The 20,547-nt window shown below is 32.3% G+C and overlaps 1 protein-coding gene across 2 annotated transcripts in view; it reads left to right on the top strand.

The window, feature by feature from the left end:
- LOC128014869 (target of rapamycin complex 2 subunit MAPKAP1) overlaps nucleotides 1-18,196 on the top strand; it is a 29,798-nt gene extending 11,602 nt beyond the window's left edge. For both annotated transcript variants that reach the window (XM_052598560.1, XM_052598559.1), the window contains 7 exons: nucleotides 326-502; nucleotides 5,142-5,251; nucleotides 11,931-12,038; nucleotides 12,240-12,380; nucleotides 13,947-14,084; nucleotides 16,558-16,655; nucleotides 16,752-18,196. In XM_052598560.1, the coding sequence (XP_052454520.1) occupies nucleotides 326-502; nucleotides 5,142-5,251; nucleotides 11,931-12,038; nucleotides 12,240-12,380; nucleotides 13,947-14,084; nucleotides 16,558-16,655; nucleotides 16,752-16,874 (895 nt within the window). In that variant the 3' untranslated portion in view covers nucleotides 16,875-18,196. The remainder of the gene's footprint in view (nucleotides 1-325; nucleotides 503-5,141; nucleotides 5,252-11,930; nucleotides 12,039-12,239; nucleotides 12,381-13,946; nucleotides 14,085-16,557; nucleotides 16,656-16,751) is intronic.
- The last annotated feature ends 2,351 nt before the right edge of the window (nucleotides 18,197-20,547 follow it).

Here is a 20,547-nt window from a genome sequence, read left to right as displayed (position 1 = left end):
AATGTAAGACTTGAAATGATAATTGAGATGTTTGGAATGCCATTTAAAATATTTTATAACCTTAAATTTGAGATTTTTTTAAGGATCTGCAGGGCTTTTTTAATTCACACATGTGCTGATAGATGCAGTTTACAGTTTGTGCACATCTGTTTTTATCACAGATGCTAGTGAAACACTCTTGCTCTCAAGCCTTTCATATGCTTAGTTGCTTAAAAATAGAACAAGCTAATAGGAAAACAGGATTTTACCTTATTGAAATAGGAAACAAACTTTCATTGACAACAGTTTGATCTCTCTCTCATTTTCTTTTTTCTTACCTCCACAGTGAAAACGTCAACACTTACTGCCTCCACATCGCTGAGGATGACGGCGAGGTGGACACAGATTTCCCTCCGCTGGACTCCAACGAGCCCATACACAAGTTTGGCTTCAGCACGCTGGCTCTGGTTGAGAAGTATTCCTCTCCTGGACTGGGGCCCAAACAGTCACTCTTTGTTCGAATGTAAGAAAGCTACTTAACTCTGATTACTTGGGGTGTGCACAAATAGTTGAATATTCGATTCAAATTTTACTATGTTTAGCTTTGCTGGCTGTAAATGCAGGTAATCCATGATACATCCTAAGCACACAAACTAAAAGTTAGTTTTAACTAAAAGCACTTGTTGGCACTGTGGAGCGAGTTAAGTTGATTGTCGTTGTCTGCCTCGTGAAGTTTGGAATTATTTTGACTAAATGGAATCTTGGAATTCATTGGAATCTTACTAAATGATGTTACAAAATGGAATTACTTTTAGAACCTTATTCACTTTTTTGGTTGTTGTCATACTGAGGAGCCAACTTTCATGTGGATATTATTGTTTTAGTCTACGTTAACATGATGCGAAACAATATGAACATGATTAATATAGGTCGACTCAAGTGCATGTACATTTTGCACAATGCTTTTGTATTTTTATATATATATATATATATATATTTTTTTTTTTTCATCTAAACGAAAACCTTGAGATACAACGTAACGTTGTGCATGATGCCTAAATATAAGCTTGTTCAGAAAAGGTGACAAAAATTTGATTATTAAGAAATAACGTCTTTCTCGTTAAACGTCGTTTTAAATAAACAAATATTCGTTTTCACTGTAAATGAATGAATGCCTCTAAAGTTAACAGGAAATCTAAATTTCTTTGATTTAGTCTCATGATGTGCTTTATACCTAATTCAAGTAAAATGGGTTGGTAACAGTTTTGTTTTGATAAACTATATCTATATAACATTTTTGTTTTGGGTCCGCACTATTTTATTTTTGAAAGAAATTAGGTAATATGCATTAAATTGATCAAAAGTGACAGTAAAGACATTCATTATATTATTACAAAAGATTTCAGTTATAAATAAATGCTGTTTTTTTTTTTACTTTCTATTTAGCGGAGAATCCAAAGTTAACCGTTTTCAACATTGAAAATAATCGGCATATTATAATGATTTCTGAAGATCATGTGACACTGAAGACTGGAGGAATGATGCTGAAAATACAGTTTTGCATCACAGATATAAATTACATTTTAAAATACAGTCAAATGGAAAAAAAAAACTATTTTAGATTGTAAAAATATTTCACATTATTTCTGTTTTCACTGTACTTTTGATCAAATAAATGCAGCCTTGGTGAGCAAAAGAGAATCTTTAAGAAAAAAATAAAAAGCTTACCTATCCCAAACTTTTGTCGAAAGTGTAAAACAAACCACGTTTTCTAACCGTCATTAAATATTCAGCTTATTCACTAGAAGCTTGTTTTGGTGCACAGCCTCTTATAAGGTTCTTATGAGAATTATCTGACTGTTTAACCCTTCAGTGAATGAGGTCTTACGCACTCGTTGGAGTTCCCCCACAGGCCTCTCCATCACACTCTTAGCTTTGTTTTGTGTGCTCTCAATCAAATTGTTGGTCTTCTGTGTATTTGGGCTGATGTCTAATCAGCTGTTTGGTTAATGCGTTTCTTGCTTAGGTTGTGTGACATTAGCACCTATTAACAAATAATCATGGACATTTTATTAGGAAATAACGAGATGTTTAGCAGATTGGAGAGATTTGTTTTCCCAGTTATGTCAACTGTTCCTTCATCATCATATCAACTGTAAAAGCAACAATATGCAGTACTATTCTAAAGTTTGAGGTCAGTACGACTAATAGAAGGATGCATTAAATTGATCAAAAGTGACAGTAAAGACATTCATAATGTTACAAAAGATTTCTGTTTGAAATTAAATTTATATTCTGAAAATATATATTATGGTTTCCACAAAAATGCAACTGTTTTTAACAGTCATATTAATTCTGTAAATGTTTCTCGTTAGAATGATTTCTGAAGATCATGTGACTCTGAAGACTGGAGACTAATGATGCTGAAAATCCAGCTGCACATCACATTAATAAATTATATTATTAAATATATTGCTATAGCAAACTGTTTTACTGTAGTTTTAAGCTTAAGTGTTATTTTATTATAATTATACACTACTATAGTATTTATTAATATAATATCATATTATATACATATTTTTATATAATAATTTTTATGTTTATATTAGGTTTTAATTTTTATTGTATTTTTTATATAAATTTTAGTATTTAAAAAAAACTAAGTTTTCATTTTATTTAAGTTTTAGTATTAGTAATACTAAATAAAAAATAATAATAAATAATAATTTGTCAAATAATGTAAATGTTCCTATAGTTATATATATAGTTAAATCGTATTTAATTCCATAAATGTAAATCTATATGCTAAAGTGTGTATATATATACTTTAACATATAGATTTACATTTATGGAATTAAATACGATTTGGTAATTTGCTCATATAAATGCAGCCTTGGTGAGCAAAAAAGACTTTTTTTAAAAAAGAAGTTAATAAATAAAAATAAAAAAAGACTCCAAAGGTTTGAATTAAAAATTTTGCTTAATTTTTTTTTTTTTTTTTCGGGCAAGCTGCTTATCACTTTTTTTTTTTTTATTGCGTTTCACGTGTCTTTGTCTGTAGTTATTTGTTCTTTATTCGTCAGCTTTCAGCCGTGGGCTGGTATTCGGAGCTCTCTGGGTCAGCTGCATGCTCCCTTCATGAGAGGACCACTGATGTGGCACTGCAGGACCCTGGGCGAGAACTGAGCCAGCGCTCGGCCCTCAGTGGGCCCTCAGTAAGCCATCGGGGCCGACGACCTCTTCTGCCGGATCCCCGGCCTGATGTGAAGCCTGTCAGAAGCCCTGGCCCGAGGCAGACGGGTCAGGACTGCTAAATGGAAGTGGACAAGCGAGTCCTCTGTCCAGAAAGTGTGCGCTCTCTGGTTTCTGACCTCGGGTTGTTGTTCTGTTGATCAAGTCTATCACAGTGATGCGTCCATGTGCTCAAAGTTTGACTCGTTGACTGGCCCTCGGCCCCATGTGTTGAGGATGCACTCTTAAAGCGAGCCACCCACTTCTGAGTGCAATACTGTGTGCAAGACTTTCTTCTGATACGATTGTGTCCGCTCTGTTTTCACTGGTAACGCCATACTGTTATTCCAGAGTGATTCTCTTTAATCATGGAGTGAATCAGTCAGATGACACATTCGCTTACTGATCCACAAGTTATGTTTCTTATTGAGTCAAGAACTGAAAATATTAGAATGATTTCTGATGGATCATGTGACACTAAAAACTGGAGTAAAAACTTTGCATCACAGGGTTAAAACACATTCAAATTCGGTTGTTTAGTGATGACGTAAGAAGCGCTGTTTCCGGGTCCAAGCCTCAACTCGCTTCACTTGAGAATACGACCTCAGCAGCTGTTTATGAGCACTGTTTATTCATATTAATCATTTAAGCTAAATGCTTTCAAACTTACGGTATACACTACAGTCTTCATGCTCACAGCATCCCAAACACACATAATTTTTATATATTTTTTTTTATATTTATATTTTCATTGTCTGGCTATCTGGGACTTCGGTATGGAGTTAAAAGGTTGATATTATAACTTTCGCTAGTATTCTATCACATTGTGAGTTTATATTAGCACCTTTTGTTGTTTTCTCGTGGTAACTGATGGAGCATTTGGACACGGAAGCTACGTGACGTCAAACTTTAAAAAGCAAATAGAAAACAGCTTTTTTAAATTTGGAATAATACTTTACAATATAACAATTTTACTTCATTTTTATCATTATCTTAATAAAATGCGAGACATTATTTGGTGTTATTTTAGTTTTAGTTTTTATTTTAATTTTAGTAAGTAGTTTGTAGTATAAGTAATTTTGAGTCAGACGACTCATTTCCTGTAGTTTCAATCTCTTAATGAAACATAGTAGTAGTGTTATTTTAATATAATTATATACTACTATAGTATTATTAATATTTTAAATCACCAGTGTTTTTTTATTTTAATTTCAGTTTTTTTTTCACTATTATTTTTATTGATTTTTTTTAAAACCTTAAAAAAAATAGTTATTGCATATAGAAAATGTCTTTTAGTTTTTATTAATTTTATTTCAATTTTAGTATTAGTAATTTTAGTATTCCTCCTGTAACTTAACAAAAATTAGACTGTTGGCAACTAACTGAAATAAAATACGTTTTTTTTTATTATTATTAAATTGTACCAATGTTTCTTAAAAAAATTAATATATACACATTTTTATTTTTTTAGTATTAGTAGTATTTTTTTTTTGTTAAAAACACTACTTATTAGAAAATAACTATTTTCTTTTATGGCATTAAATAAGGTTTGGTCATTTGAGGTCATTATTCCATAATACACTGATATATTACAATAATAATGGTATGATCACATTATCACTATATGATATTTTATTCTTTGCAGCCATAAGCGCAGATTTTATCCAGTAGTTTTATTTAGATTCCTCTGGTTGAACTAAGAAAACCATTAAAATCCTATTAAACCCATCATGAAGCTAATTATTTGGTGCCTTATTAGTTCATCTATTTGAATCTAATTTTCTCAGCCATTGGTTCAGACTCGAAGCACAGTCCTGAGGTCAAAGGTCATGATATCAGTGCCGATGCTCTTTTAGACAGGAAGTTCATATTGAATGCAAACGTTAAGAATTTTTTTAATAATGACTGACTGATTTCTTCCTCACACACAGAAACGCCGCTCATGGTTTCTCCCTGATCCCAGTGGACAGCCAGAAAGTGACCATGAAGGATATTCTGCAGAAGGCCCTCAAAAAGAGGAAGGGCTCCCAGAAAGGATCAGGTGAGACATCTCAAAGATTCACGTCTCACTTCATGTGAACAGATGGCTGTGTTTTATATTGCACTGTTATTTTAGTATTCTTTATATACCATTATAGTATTTATTCATATTTTGTTTCGGCCTTTTGTTGTTGTTGTTGTTGTTGTTGTTGTTTTCATTTTAATTCTAGTTTAAGTTTTGGCAATTTTATCTATTTTGTTATTTTTATTTGTTTTAAATATTTCTATAGCTTTAATCTATTTTTATTTCAGTTTTTGTAATTGTAATAATTCATCTTAATTCAGATAGTTGTCGAGACAACATTAAACTAATTTATATTTCATTATATTTTGTATTTTTTACTAGTTATTTTTATTATGTTTGTATATTTATGTATATATTAATATTATTATATATTATATATTATATATATATATATATATATATATATATATATATATATATATAAAATATTTCTATTACACATTATTATAATATATGTAATATTTTATATTAAATTATATTTTATAATTTTAATAGTTCTATTTTTATAATGTTTTATAGATTTTAGTATCTAAATATATATTATATATACATATTTTCTATATAATTTACATAGCTTAATTTTATATTATTAGCATTATATATTTTTATATATTTATATATATAATTGGTGCTTTTGCATACATATCAGCATGATAAAATCTGGATTTTTTTTTTTTTGCAAGAAACCTTGACTAATATTATAAGTGCACTTATAAAAATAAAAGCTGGAAGGAGCTCAGCAAATGGTGCCTTTTGAAATTGTCTTTCGAACAGTTTTTTGTGCATGTAGTTAGAAAGTAAGTGAAGCCGTCTGCTGTGATTTAGCCCAATATCCGTGGCAATGTGCCGTCCTAATTTGTCATCGCCGAACAGGGCTGAATCTGATAAGACTAGAGACTTTAATACTAAAAGTCACAGGTAAGGGATCGCCCCTTTGACGGCCGTGATGAGCCGGGGAGCGTGAGATAAGAGAGGTGAGGAGAGGAGATTGAGCCGCAGACTGACTCGGAGACGGAGAAGTGCACACAAAGAATGGAAAGCAATGGTGCGGGAACAAAAGTATATTAGAGAGGAAATGGATGAAACGCAGTGAAAATGATGGCGTGTGGAGAGCCACTGGAGCCTCATCTCTCCTGAATTTACCACACACGGAGGTCACGGCCTGCAGCGAGAGCGGTTCGCTTTAGTAAGGACGCTGGAGGCTAGCGCTGTCAGTTTAAAGAGGCTGTAGTCTTCGCTTCTGTCTTGTGTGGATCCACACAGCCTCATCAGTATGGATCACATGGTTCTTCATCAACACCAAACTGACTGTCTGTAGCAGCAGATCTCAACCTTTGTGAATCCAAGACACCCTGTTTTCTAAAACATTTTTTATATTTTTCTTTGTTACATAAATTTGAATTATATTAAAATATTAGTTAAATAAGTTAGTTGAAATAAAAGTAAATATTTGTTACGTTTAGTAAAAAAAAAAAAAAAGTTGTGTATTAATTGTTAAAATTATTTTTTTGTTTTTATTATATTTTTATTAATTTAAATAAATATTATTAAATGAATAATATATTATTTATTTTTCCATGATTTTTTTTTATGCAATTTTTTTTGTTTAGTAGATAATTGTCTATTTTTTATTAATTGTTTACATTATAATTTCATTATATTATGATATATTAATTTATAAAAATTGTTTTTAATGTTTATTTTTATTAATTTTAATTATATAAATTTCAGTTCAGTTAACATAATTTAATAATCATAAATAATTTCCAGAATTCAAGAATGTTTTGTTTTTTTATGCTTATTTTTTTATTATTAATACTAAATGAATTAATAAATTTAATATTTTTTATATTATATAGATATGGATGGATAGATAGATATATATACACACACACAAACATTTTAGAACTTGACAGAGCAAGGAAAATAAAGTATTCTCAAGATAGAATTTTCTATCATTATTATTATTGTTATTAAAGATTTTTTTATGTATTTAAAAATGATATATTTCAGCAATTTAAGCCATCTTGCGAATATCTTTGGTTTTGATTTGTAGATGCTATTTTATAGTCTCTTTTAAAATAGTCAAGTCTTGAAATTTCAATGACTTTCCTCACATGAAAACAACATGTGCTATTTTAGTACAGCTAAACCGTCTGTAGTCATTTTAAAGATAATCCACCACAATGACATTTGCCTTTCACTTCAAACCATTTAGCACTTTGAAGTTCACAAATAGTCTAACGTGAGCCTGTGTTAGATGCTATTTTGGTTTGGAAACACAATCTGATGGCATCTCTTTCTGCTTAAAACCATGCAAGTATTTGACAGCTTTTTTATAAGAAACAACAAAGATGGCGAGAATAAGAGAGAGAAAAAAGAGAGAGAATGATCTGCTTGGCCTTAAAAGCACGAGCACACTCGGTTATAACTGCGTCTTCAGTTCCAGTGGTTTGAGAGGACTTTTGTCGGATGCACAGCCTCATTAGAGACAGACTGATTTGACAGCAGTCCAGGAGAGCCCTCAGAGGGAATTTAATTAGAAATAAACCTCGAGAATTGCCCTGTCCCAGCCCAGTATCCCATCTTTCAGGTGATTGTTTCTCTTTTAGTCCAAGAAGGTGTCTCAGAAGAGACTTTGAGTGGATGTGATGGGGTAGTTGGTCCGGAAGAGAAACGTTAGATGGTGTGGACCGTGCTCTCATCTGCATTTAGATGAGTATTGATTGATTATTTATCTGCTGGAGACGAGAGACCGATCAGATCCTCTGTCCACTCTCTTCTGCACCAGCCGTTCACTGTTCTCACACAGTTTTTCTTTTTTAAGAAATGTGCAAAAATGTCAACAATTCTGTGTTTTTCTGTCAATATATGGTGCTGTGTGTACATTAAGGAGGGGAAAAAAGAACTTAAATGATTTCAGTAAAACACAGAGTGAAAAATGTAAGGGGTCTGAATACTTTACGTACCCACTGTACATATGCATTTGAATGAATTCATTTGGACAACTTTAAAGGTGATTTTTCTCAGTATTTATTTATTTTTTGCACCCTCAGATTCCAGATTTTCAAATAGTTGTATCTCTGCCAAATATTGTCAGATCCTAATAAACCATAAATCAATGAAAATATTATTAATTCACCTTTCAGCTGATGTATACATCTAAATTTCGAAAAATTTACCCCATAAAACTGGTTTTGTGGTCCAGGGTCAGATATATAAATTCAAAAATTCAAAATATAAATTAAAAGTATAAAAACATACTAAAATTCATACTAAACGGATTCTTATATTTAAATAATACATATTTATTTATTCATTTATTTATTTTTATATATAATTTTCTGTTAATTTAATGCTTATTAGTTTTAATTTTCTAAAATAAAGTTTAAATGTTTGAACTGATATTTAATAAAGTCTAATTAAAAAAGTTATGGTATAAAAACATATTGTATTGGTTTGTTTAGGAGTTAAACTGCGTGAATATATGATAGTAGGACGTGTGGACACTAGAAAGTGTGCGCACTGTAAAATATGAGTAGTTTTATGAGCGGCTTGGGGTTTGTAAAGCTCAGAGGGTCTGTTAGTGGAGATAAGCACGATTGAATGCATCCTATGAGCCTTATCAGGGTAAATGTTGGTGACATTTGGGACGTGGTGTGCCTGTGTGTGAACTACAGATGAGCTCAGACTCTGACTGTCATGCTTTATGTGCTTAGGGCGCATGCATTGAGACATTATACAAAGATGAAGGTTTTCAGCAGTTGCTGTTTTTGTGTCGATTTGTTGGTGTTTAGTATTAGCTGTTTTATTTAGTACTTGATATTTTAATGACACGCATTCACACAAAATGATTGGATTTGTAGCTCCACGTGGTACGTCTGGTCTCCAGTTATTAAAGATTCATTATCAAACTGCTCTGAAATCTGATCACTGAAGTCTTTCATATATACACACACCTGTGACTGCACATGAGTTGAATTAAATGCAAATTAATTACCATATACTGTATTATTATTGCCATAAGCACTACCCGTTCAAAAGTTTTATTAGAAGAAGAAATGAATAGATTAATATAGCAAGAACGCATTAAATGAATCAGGAGTGATGGTAAACACATTTATAATGTCAAATAAATACTGTTATTTTCTATTCATCAAAGAATCCTGAAGAAAAAAAAAGTATCACAGTAAAAAATATTTGTGCTGGCTATTTTAAAAATTTATAATAATACAAAATGTTTCTTGAGCAGCAAATCAGCATATTAAAATTATTTCTGAAGATCATGTGACACTGAAGACTGGAGGAATGATGCTGAAAATACAGCTTTGTGTGTTCTGTTTACTTAAATATTATTAATATTAATAATCTATTTATTTATTTGTTTTTATTTTCAAATAAGTTCAGTTATCGAGAACCGTGAAATTTTACTGGTATTTATACAGACTACTGAAATTTTGGTACATGAGATCTCTATTGAACCTTTAATCATTACACTTTTAATCATTTGTTTTTCACTATGAAATATGCACAAACACACACACACACATTTTTATGTAAAATAAAATGATAAGAAAAATATATATATAATTTAAAATATAATTAAAGCTTGATAACAGATTAAATGTAATTAAATATATACATATTTCTTTTTATTTATTGTTATTTATCCTTAATCATTTAATTTTGTTTATGAAATATGATCTGGAATTTTATGTTTTTAATGTATTTTTGATCAAATAAATGCAGCTAATGCACGGTATTGCATTATTTCTGAATGACTTAGAATTTTTTTTTTTTTTTTAAATCATTTATTTGCAGACAAACTCTAAATATGAAATCAAATTTGATATGGGTCTTGTCAGTGAGAGGTGTGCTGTTACTTTACTAAGTGACCGGACCAACAGTTTTCACCTGATGTATGATAGAATGGATTAAAATAACCTCTTGGCTAATTGAGATCAGTGCAGGGTCGCAGGAAAAGCTTGTAAAAGGTCAAATGGTGTGTTTCTGAATTAGTTACAGTCTTCTGTTCGTCATGTTACAGGCTTTCACATTTTCTCCTTTCAGGGATGATTCAGAGAGACGCTCTCTCCTTCTTCCATACGCTTAGTCTGATTCCTGCACGTCAGGCCCAGAACTGAATTGATACACTCATTGACTTCATTTGTGTTCTGCTTTATCTCCCATGTGCTGGAGGCTGTCTTGAACATATTTCTTTCTCCGTAGAGGTTGTAAGCTTTCGGAGACTCTGGTGACATTTTGGAAAACCATGGTATTTGGAAAAGGGTAAATATCGCCCTCGGTGTTTGCCCTATTTAGATTGGCAGCTACTCTGTATTGTTTTTTCCCATCTATTCTGGTGAAAAAAAAAGAGGGAAAGACTTGATCCTGCCTCTGGGCATTTTTTCTTGCTTCTGACTAAAAATAAACAGAGGTTTTTAAAAAAAAAAATTTATAGCCATCAATTGCTCCTGCAAGGGAATAGTTATTGACTATCTTTAGGTCTTAGATGGGTAGAGAACGTCTAATTGGACAATAAAAAGTCAAATTAGATTGTTTGCACTGAGCAATATTAAAGGGGTCACATGATGTTGCTAAAAAGAACATTATTTTGTGTATTTGGTGTAATGCAATGTGTTTGTGGTTTAAGTTAAAAAAAAAAAAAAAAAAAAATTCCATATAATGTACATTATTATTAACCTCTATGCACCTTTCTGAAACGCGTTGATATGTACAAAGCTCATTGTTCTAAAAAAGCTTGATGTGCTCTGATTGGCCAGCTATCCAGTGCATTGTGATTTGGCTGAATACTTCAAGGATGTGACGGAAATGTTTCAAGTGATTCAGTTCATTTTGTTGAACTGGTTTGACCGGTTCACTAAGAAGATCCGGTTTAATAGAAAGATGCGTCACGATCTTGACATCAGACGAGACAAAACCATTACAAACGAGGCATTTGTTGCATCCACTGGGGACATAATTACTGATTAAAATGACTTATACTGTCTTTTTATGCATTGTGTAATTTGTATCGTTAACATAAAATGATGTCTGCATGATCGGAGAAACCACAAACAACAAGTCTAGTTAACTGCTCAAAACTTGCATTTGAATCATCATTGGCAAATTATTTAAATATAAAAACGTACTTACAGGCTGTGAGTCAGAAGCAACAGACTTGTCCTTGCAACGTTAGAACTGCCCAACTTTACAGAAACAACCATTGTGCCACAGACACACTGTAGGCTACTGGTTCAGGAAACAGACCTCATCCTCCATAAAATGCACTGCACACATCTGAATATTTGGGTTGAACTGTTCTGGAACAGTGTTGAAAATACAACTTAATCAGCTTTAATTTTTTTTTTACATTTTTTTTTTTTTTTACTTCAGCAATAATCTGCCATGTGAGAAGAAAACGAGAACAAACTTAAGTCTAAGCTCCCAAGCTTAAAATGTTTATGACCGTTTTTTGCCTTGTGTGTAACTTTTTTTCAATTGTCACACAAGGGTTAATGGCATGAACACGTGATTTTTGAATATAATTACGCGTGTAATGATCTTTGAGCTCGGCCATTGCAGTGAAATTTATTTTGTAGATCATGTGCAACCGAACTCATAACAGCGCGAATAAAATGCGAATTCGTTTCAGGCCCCATGTATCGACTGGAGAAGCAGACCGAACCGAATGTGGCGGTGGATTTGGACAGTACGCTGGAGATCCAAGGAACCATGGAGTTCTGCCTGGTCCGAGAAAACAGTGAGTTTTGAAGACATTCCTGATGCTCCTGCCATTGCAGCACATGATCTTTCAACGTTTCACATTCACTGAAGTGTTTTTCCTTTTATATACATTTAATGATGCTCAATAAAGTGCATCCATTTAATTCAATGTTAAGTGCACAGATGCACATGTAACACACACATCGGCTTCTTCACCCCGTCCCGTCTTCATCCGCAGGTTCTCGGGGCGAGGAGACCTCCGAGGAAGACCCACCTATAGACATCACTACGGTACAAGACATGTTGAGCAGCCACTACTACAAGTCCTTCAAGATCAGCATGATCCACAAGCTCCGCTTCACCACAGACGTGCAGCTAGGTACTGTTTCTAAATCACTATATTTCACTTTGATGAAATATCTGGCTCTACTTCTGCCAGATCCAATACACGAGTTCTCCTCAGATTCACAGGGACAAAGGGAGTTCTTTACTGTGATGTTAGTAGTATAATAATGCTATTATAAAGCATATATAAGCATAGAATAATAATAGTATGTAATTTTATAGTAGTATTATTCTAAAAGTATGGTTTAGGAAAGTATGCTATAGTATATACAATAATAACAGATTACATAAAAATGCAAATAGAAAAGCTATAACCTTTTAATCATGCATAGTAAATATTATTTTATTATTATAGTATCAACAAAATATTATGGTTTACCGTGTGGAAGATTGCATCTATTTTTATACATTTTTTTGTTTATGAAATGTATAATAACTCATATATACTTGTTAAATAAATTATATATTATATAAATAAATATACATTTACAAATTTTTAATGTATGAATAAAACATCTAAGTTTTAACATTGCATGCAAAAATATTTTCTTAATCGTAGATTCTTGTAGTGTAAATTTTATATATTATTATAGTGTGATATTAATACCAGTACTTTATAATATTAACAGAATACTATAATTTAGTATAAATACTGTAAATACTAAATACTGTAGTTGTAGTTCTGTAGTTTTTGTTTATTTATTTTTTTGTTATAACATGGAAGATTGTATTTTTTTATGTATTATTTACGTATATATCTATATATATGTGTGTGTGTGTGTGTGTATTATAGTTATAGTTTATATTATACTACTATAATCTAGAAAATTATATTAGTATTTAGATATTTTACATAATATAACTAAGATTTTGTATATGTGATAAATGTATGTATATATGTGTGTATATATACACACACACACACACACACACACACACACACACACACACACACACACACATACACACACACACACACACACATATCTATATATATATAAAATAAAGAGAGAGAAAGCTCTTTTTTGCTTCTCCTGACTTCTCAGTTTCTTCCCTTCTCAAAGCACATGACTCAACTCATGAACAAAAGTTTGGCAGATGGTCTTCAGATCAAACACAGTCCTATTTTGTGGAAACACACACAAATAAATTCCAGCACACTTGACAGTTGCTCCAGTCGCAGCTCCATCCCAATTACAGCAGCGCTCCAGGCGCAGGAAGCCTGTGTGAGCCAGGGACTCTCTTTAGGAATTTCACTGCGATTGACAGCCTGGAATTTTTTTCTGACACACTGATGTTTGCATGCTATTTTTTTTTAAGTCATGTGAACGATTGACAGCTGTCACATCCATTATGGATAGACTGTGTGTGTGTGTGTGCTTCTGAGATAGACCTGTAATATTATTCCAGATTTCACAGTGTTTCCTACAGTATCAGTGTTGGTTCTCCTTTCATATTTAACTAACAGGGAAATAAACCCACAACCATGTTAATCTTTAAAACCTGGGCGTCATTTTAATGTAAACTCTTTTTGATAAATACAGACAGTTGAAATTCATCAATAAGTGATTTCTAAGATAAAACCCCCACGCTTTTTCAGGAATTTCTGGTGAAAAGGTTGAGATTGATCCTGTCACCAATCAGAAGACAAGCACAAAGTTCTGGATCCGACAGAAGCCGATCTCCATCGACTCGGATCTGCTGTGTGCCTGTGACCTGGTGGAGGAAAAGAGTCCAAGTCAGTTCTGTTCGCAGTTTGGTGAAATATGCATGAAATCTTTATTTTATTTTATATTCGCTACTGTACAAACGTTATGTGGTCAATGTTAAGTGTTTTTGAAAGAGTCATTAATTTGATCAAAAATACAGTAAAAACACTAATATTATTACAAATTATTTTTAAATATATCTTATAATTGTATTTACCGTATTTTCTAGAGTATAAGTCACACTTTTTTTCATAGTTTGGCTGGTCCTGCAACTTATAGTCAGGTGCGACTTATTTATCAAAATTAATTTGACATGATCCAAGAGAAAACATTACCGTTTAGAGTCGCCAGAGGGCGCTCTATGCTGCTCAGTTCTCCTGTATTCTCCCCCTAATAAACATAGAGCGCCCTCTCGTGGCTGGAGACGGTAATGTTTTCTCTTGGTTCTTGGTTCTAAATAAATGTGACTTATAGTCCAGTGCGACTTATGTTTTTTGACGTATTTTTGGACTGATGCGACTTATACTCAGGTGCGACTTATAGTCTGAAAAATACGGTAGTCCTGTGGTGACAAAGCTGAATTTTCAGCAGCCAGTCTTCAGTCACAGTGCTATAATTGTTTTTATTTAAATTTCAAGTTAGTTTTTCATTTTAAATTTGGTTAAAGTTGTAGTAGTTTTTTTTTGTTGTTGTTGTGTGCTATTGTTATTTTTAGTAGTTTTTTTTAAATACATTTTTCTGTTTTAGTTAATTTAGATACATTAGAAATGTTGCCCTGTTAAGTAGTTGAAAAAAAAAAAAAAAATATATATATATATATATATATATATATATATATATATATATATATATATATATTATTTGATTCCAGTTAACATGTATTTAAAAATAACTTTACTTTTTTTTTTGTGTGTGTGTCACATGATCTTCAGAAATCCTTCTAATATACTAATTTACTGCTCAAGAAACATTTCTTGTTATTATCAATGTTGAAAACAGTTGTGCTGCTGAATACGGTGATATTTTTTTTCAGGATTCAGTACAGAACAGCATTTATTTGAAATGGAAATCTTTTGTAACATTATAGATGTCACTTTTAATCAATTTAATGAATCCCTACTGAAAAAAAAAAAAAAAAAAAATATATATATATATATATATATATATATATATATATATATATATATAAATTATTGTTTATCTTCTATTTGAGGTAAAGTAATAAGCACTGCATCTCTTGCCTCCTCAAAGAAAACGTCTCTGGTTTGTGTAGAAACTCTTCTGATGTCTCACATCACTGTCGACTGACAGTTACAGTGTAGCACTGCAAACTCACAAAGGGATTTATATTGCATTACACTTACAGGAAACTCTGTTACTGAAAAACAAAAGACTTTCTGTAAGGTTTGCATTTGTAGGTGATGCAGACATCTCTTCTTAGCGGATATGACAGGGCCACGAGCGCAGCTCTCCAGACGCGAGCTGCTAACAGTGATTGATGAAGTGCAGACAGATGCTGAAGTCTGCTCACACCGATGCTCCGGCTGCGCCTGGAAGTGCTCCAGTCTCACTGTCCGAGGTTTTGCCGTTCAATGAGTGTTTATTTTTGGAGCAGGACCATTTATTTATATGTGTCCTGTGTGTTCAAATTCAAAGATGCGGAAGTCAATATTTGAGATTGTTTAAAACGGTCGTATTTTATTATCAAAGTGCATCACCGTTTCCACAAAAAAAAAAAAAATATGTAGCAGAACAACTGTTCTCAACATTGATAATAATCAGAAATGTTTCTTGAGCAGCAAATCAGTATATTATTATGATTTCTGAAGATCATGTGACACTGAAGACTGGAGGAATGATGCAGAAAATACAGCTGTGCATCACAGACATAAATGACATTTTACAATATTCACACTAAAAACAGTTATTTAAAAAATATTTCTATTAATAAAACATTACAAAATCTAACCGACCCCAAACCTTTGACCAGTGTGTATATATATATTTCCTTAAATATGATATTAATCACATTAATTTTGACAGGCTTGGTTTATTGTATTGTTAAAGTGCTTTCTTGGTGCAATCGTAAGATGTGGTTGATCTTTCTTTCTTTCTGAAATGATCAATTTTTCATTATTTAACTAAATTATTTAACTTAATTAAAATGAGTTAATGCATTTAAAATCCACATGGCGTCTGCTATTATATCTGCTATATGAGATTTTTTGATTAGACTGTATTTTTCTTATCGGGCTGTGATGACTGAAAACTGATTCTAACATAAGAGAACATTTCCAAAAATATTGTCAAAACTGAGATGAATAAAAAATGATTGCAGTTGTAGATTTTTGTAAAGAAAAAAAAAAGCATAATAATAATCATAGATGTCCCAAATGTAATTAATACTGTAAGCTCACATGCATGTGTGTATTGAACCATGGTGGTAATTTATTTTATTTTATTTTTGCTGATTGTAAGAAGATCTTTATGGTTTCTTTGTAGGTCATGCAATATTTAAGCTCACATATCTAAGTAACCACGATTACAAAGCCCTGTACTTCGAGTGTGATGCTGCTACTGTCAATGAGATTGTGCTCAAGGTAGGATTGCTTTTTTTTAGTTATTTTTACTGAGTTTTTTGTGTATACATTTGATCATACTCACAGGAAGCATGTCGTTCCCTCTTCCTCTCCCAGGTGAACTACATCCTTGAATCCCGTGCCAGCACGTCAAGGGCAGAATACTTCGCCCAGAAACAACGCAAACTGAACCGTCGCACGAGTTTTAGTTTCCAGAAGGACAAAAAGTCGGGCCAGTAGAGCTGACACCGAACCAAACGGCTTGTGTGAACGGAGGCAAAGAGATAGACAGGAAAATATAAAGAATAGAAGGATAGCCAGAAGTTTTGATGAAAATATGAGACGGATGTCGAAATCAGCCTCTCAATGTCGGCCTTTTATGAACTGACGGTCCTTAATCATATCAGAGCACTAATGCTCTCTGCTGTCACTCGAATGTACTAGCAAAACCAACCAACAATCGAATTAAACAACTGATTAACATTTGAAGCCACAGCCATCGCCCAGACCCGACAAAACCACCGTCTGGACTCTGTATGCCACGGACCGAGAACTTGCTGCTGTTTGCGTCAAAGACTTCCTTCCACTGCCTCCAAACCCACTGTACATAAACACGCACCAAACGAACGCAGTCGGAAACTTACAAGCCAGAAAGAGCAAGCGAACCGTATTAGCTGTATCAAAAAGGTTAACTTAAACCGCATCGGACACTGACACGTAAAGGGATCGCAGTTGGTTTAGTTTTTTTACGAAATTGTAAATAGGAAACGCATTCAGGGTCTGACGACAAACCCTCTCTGGCCATAGTACTTCAGTGCCTGCTACAGATCAACAGGACGAATGCGTTCTTCGAGGTTTTAAGCATTGGCTGGTTTTTTTTTTTACCACCAGAGGAGGTTAACAGGTTAAGGAATGACTGGTTTTTAATGATCAAATATGAAATTAATAACTACTTTTTACTGTGACGTGTTTTTCCCCTCTGATTGCATATGCATATAAATATATATTATAACGAACCAATCGCCGTCTGTCTGTTTTCGACGGATGTTTTGGTTTATTCGGACTGTCCTCTTGGGCTGCAATGGGAATGTATGATCTTCTCGTCTCTGCCACATTTTTTATTTATAAATGTTAAAGATTAAACATTATTATACTAGGTTCGTTTCATCCGTCTCGAGCTGAAACTCTCGCTCTATAACTCCACTTCAAACGCTGCTGTTTTTAAACTGGATTCAGGGTGTTCCTTCTTTCCAAAACTGTTCTGACTCAGGTTTCCGACTGCCATGTTGTCTTGACTGATCTTGTTTTGTTTTTTTACGTCTGTCAAAGCCGGAGAGTGATGACTGGTACTCCGCTCAGCGCTGACGGATGGACAAAGAGAGCATGTGTTTTCCTGTGACGGGAATAACAGCTGAATAGACATTTCAAAAGAAACTTTATTTATAATATTCCGATGACCTGGGGGGGGGGTATCATGCGGCCTATGAAATCAATATTTGCTACAGTACATGTATACTGTATATAAGTAGATTTTCTAATTAAAGAATTGAACTGAAAAGATACGTTTTGTTCCGGAGTCTTTTGTTGGGTTTTCATGCATTTGCTGTTGCATAAGTTAGGAGGCATAATTGTGTTTAATTTTAAGATTGCTTCATTTGTACAATTCTATTGCAGTATTGCATGCATCTTTCACAGATAAGGCAATCCCAGAATGCATTGTGACATGACGCTCATTCAAGCCGGCAGATGAGTAATCAGTTATTTAATTTAATACATGTAAATGATTGATTATAAATAGCTCTGTTTCATTTGGAATGTAGTACTGTATCTCTAACTCTATTGAAATCAGTTGAGTCTCACATGTGTTTTGCTCAAGCGCCTTAAACCAAATGCACAGGGTTTTTTTTTTTTGTGTGTGTCATAGCTTAGGTTAGTGTCTTAAAGGGTGGCTCCCTATTTAAACAAAGCCAGGTTACTAGGTTTTACATTAAATCTACAGTTAAAAGTATGGAAATAAGATAAAATGTTGAAGGTAAGTTTTCAAGGACACATTATATTTACCATATTTTGTCTTTTTTTGTGTCCATATGGTTTGGTGTGTTGTCATCAATTCAATCTCTTAAAAATCATTTTCATGAATTGGAATAACACAAGTTTTTCATCTAGCATTTATACTTTAATATAAATTTTCAATGTTGCCTTGTCAACTAATTGAAGTCTAACATTGGTAAAACTGAAATTAAAACTGAACTGAACAAGCACATAAAGCACATACAATTACTGAAAATTAATTGAAATTAAAAAAAAAATATATATATATATATATATATATATATATATATTATACATTAAGCGAGTTCAAAATACTATGTAATGCTGTAATATAAGAAAAATATATTTAAAAAACTAAAATATATTGAAATAATAAAATAATGCTATAATATAATAATAAATTGTACTATAATAATGTTTGTTGGGTAGGGTTTAGTGCTGTTAGGTTGTTAGTTTCACTTCTGCAAGGAGCAAGTGATGTTTGAATGTGAAAACATCTGAACGATTTATTTACTTGCATATTAAAGTCAAAACAAGAAACATAATTTGCAACTGTAATACTGAAGTGTATTCAGCAAAAATATACTTCTTTAAAAAATATACTATATTATTATATCTTATACAATATCCAATACATCTTTTTTTCAGATCTTTTATTTACTGTTATTAACATTATCAATTAGCATTATTATTAACATGTCATTAACAATAACCAGCATTAAATTACTGTTTTGCTTACTGTAAAATGCCCTGTGTTAACTATACCTATAATAGTATCCTAAACAGATTGACAGTAAAAGCATGGCTCTAGCAATGAAGAGGTCATGGGTTTGATTCCCGGGAAAGCTGATCAAATGCAATGGATTTTAATGTCGCTTTGGATAAAAGTGTCTGCCAAATGCATAATTGTATTAGTTACAGTCTACTTTTGATTAATGTAATGTATCTTTTGATGAAAGATCAAAAGACCGTTATAAGACCACCAAAATGTATTAATAAAGTAAAAGTGATTTCATGCCGACTTTAACAGCAGTCATGCTACAGTCTTTTAAATCAAGGCACTGCATGAAAAATGGTGCGTGTTGTCAAATGCAGTGACGTGTCCACTTCCTTCATACAGTCACTGGGTGAGTTTGGACTCTGTATAATGTAGAGAAATCTCTTTGTTCAAACATGAATACAAAGCCAAGAACGTTTGTTAGCTTCTGGCTAGTGCGGGTCTCTCCTCTGTCACATTTAGTTTGCTTTGCTCCACCACCCCTCAGGCCTGGAGAGAGCCAGACACCAACTGAACCAGGAGTCATCCAGCACTCGCTGCTTCATCTGACACTTCAGTACAGTGAGAAAAAACTATTTGCTGTAGGATTTACTGGACCACAGTGAATATTGTTTCAAATTTCACAAATAATTACAAAGAAACTGCAAGTAACACACCAAATTATTATTTTTATCAAACTATTTTCTTGAAAACTATATATATAGGACAGACGGACAGATATATTTGAATATATACTTTAAGAATACATGTCGTGTCACACACACACACACACACGACATGTATTCTTTATTTATATATATATATATATATATATATAAAAAAAAAATTACCATTTCAATTTTGTAGGATTTTCTTTTTTTTTTTTTACACCAAAACAAAACAGAAGTAATAATTGCAGTAATTGAATTATATATATATATATATATATATATATATATATATATATATATATATATATACACACACACACACACAATATATATATATTAAAATTGTGGTACTATTTTAGTATGTACAATTTTTATATTAAAATTATATTTGTATATCATATATGTTCAAATTATAAGTAAATTACATACTATA

This window comes from Carassius gibelio, chromosome A5, assembly GCF_023724105.1.
Source record: "Carassius gibelio isolate Cgi1373 ecotype wild population from Czech Republic chromosome A5, carGib1.2-hapl.c, whole genome shotgun sequence".
Taxonomy (NCBI): Eukaryota; Metazoa; Chordata; class Actinopteri; order Cypriniformes; family Cyprinidae; genus Carassius; species Carassius gibelio.
The sequence above is the reverse complement of the archived record's forward strand: the minus strand, read 5'-3'. Positions and strand labels throughout refer to the sequence as shown.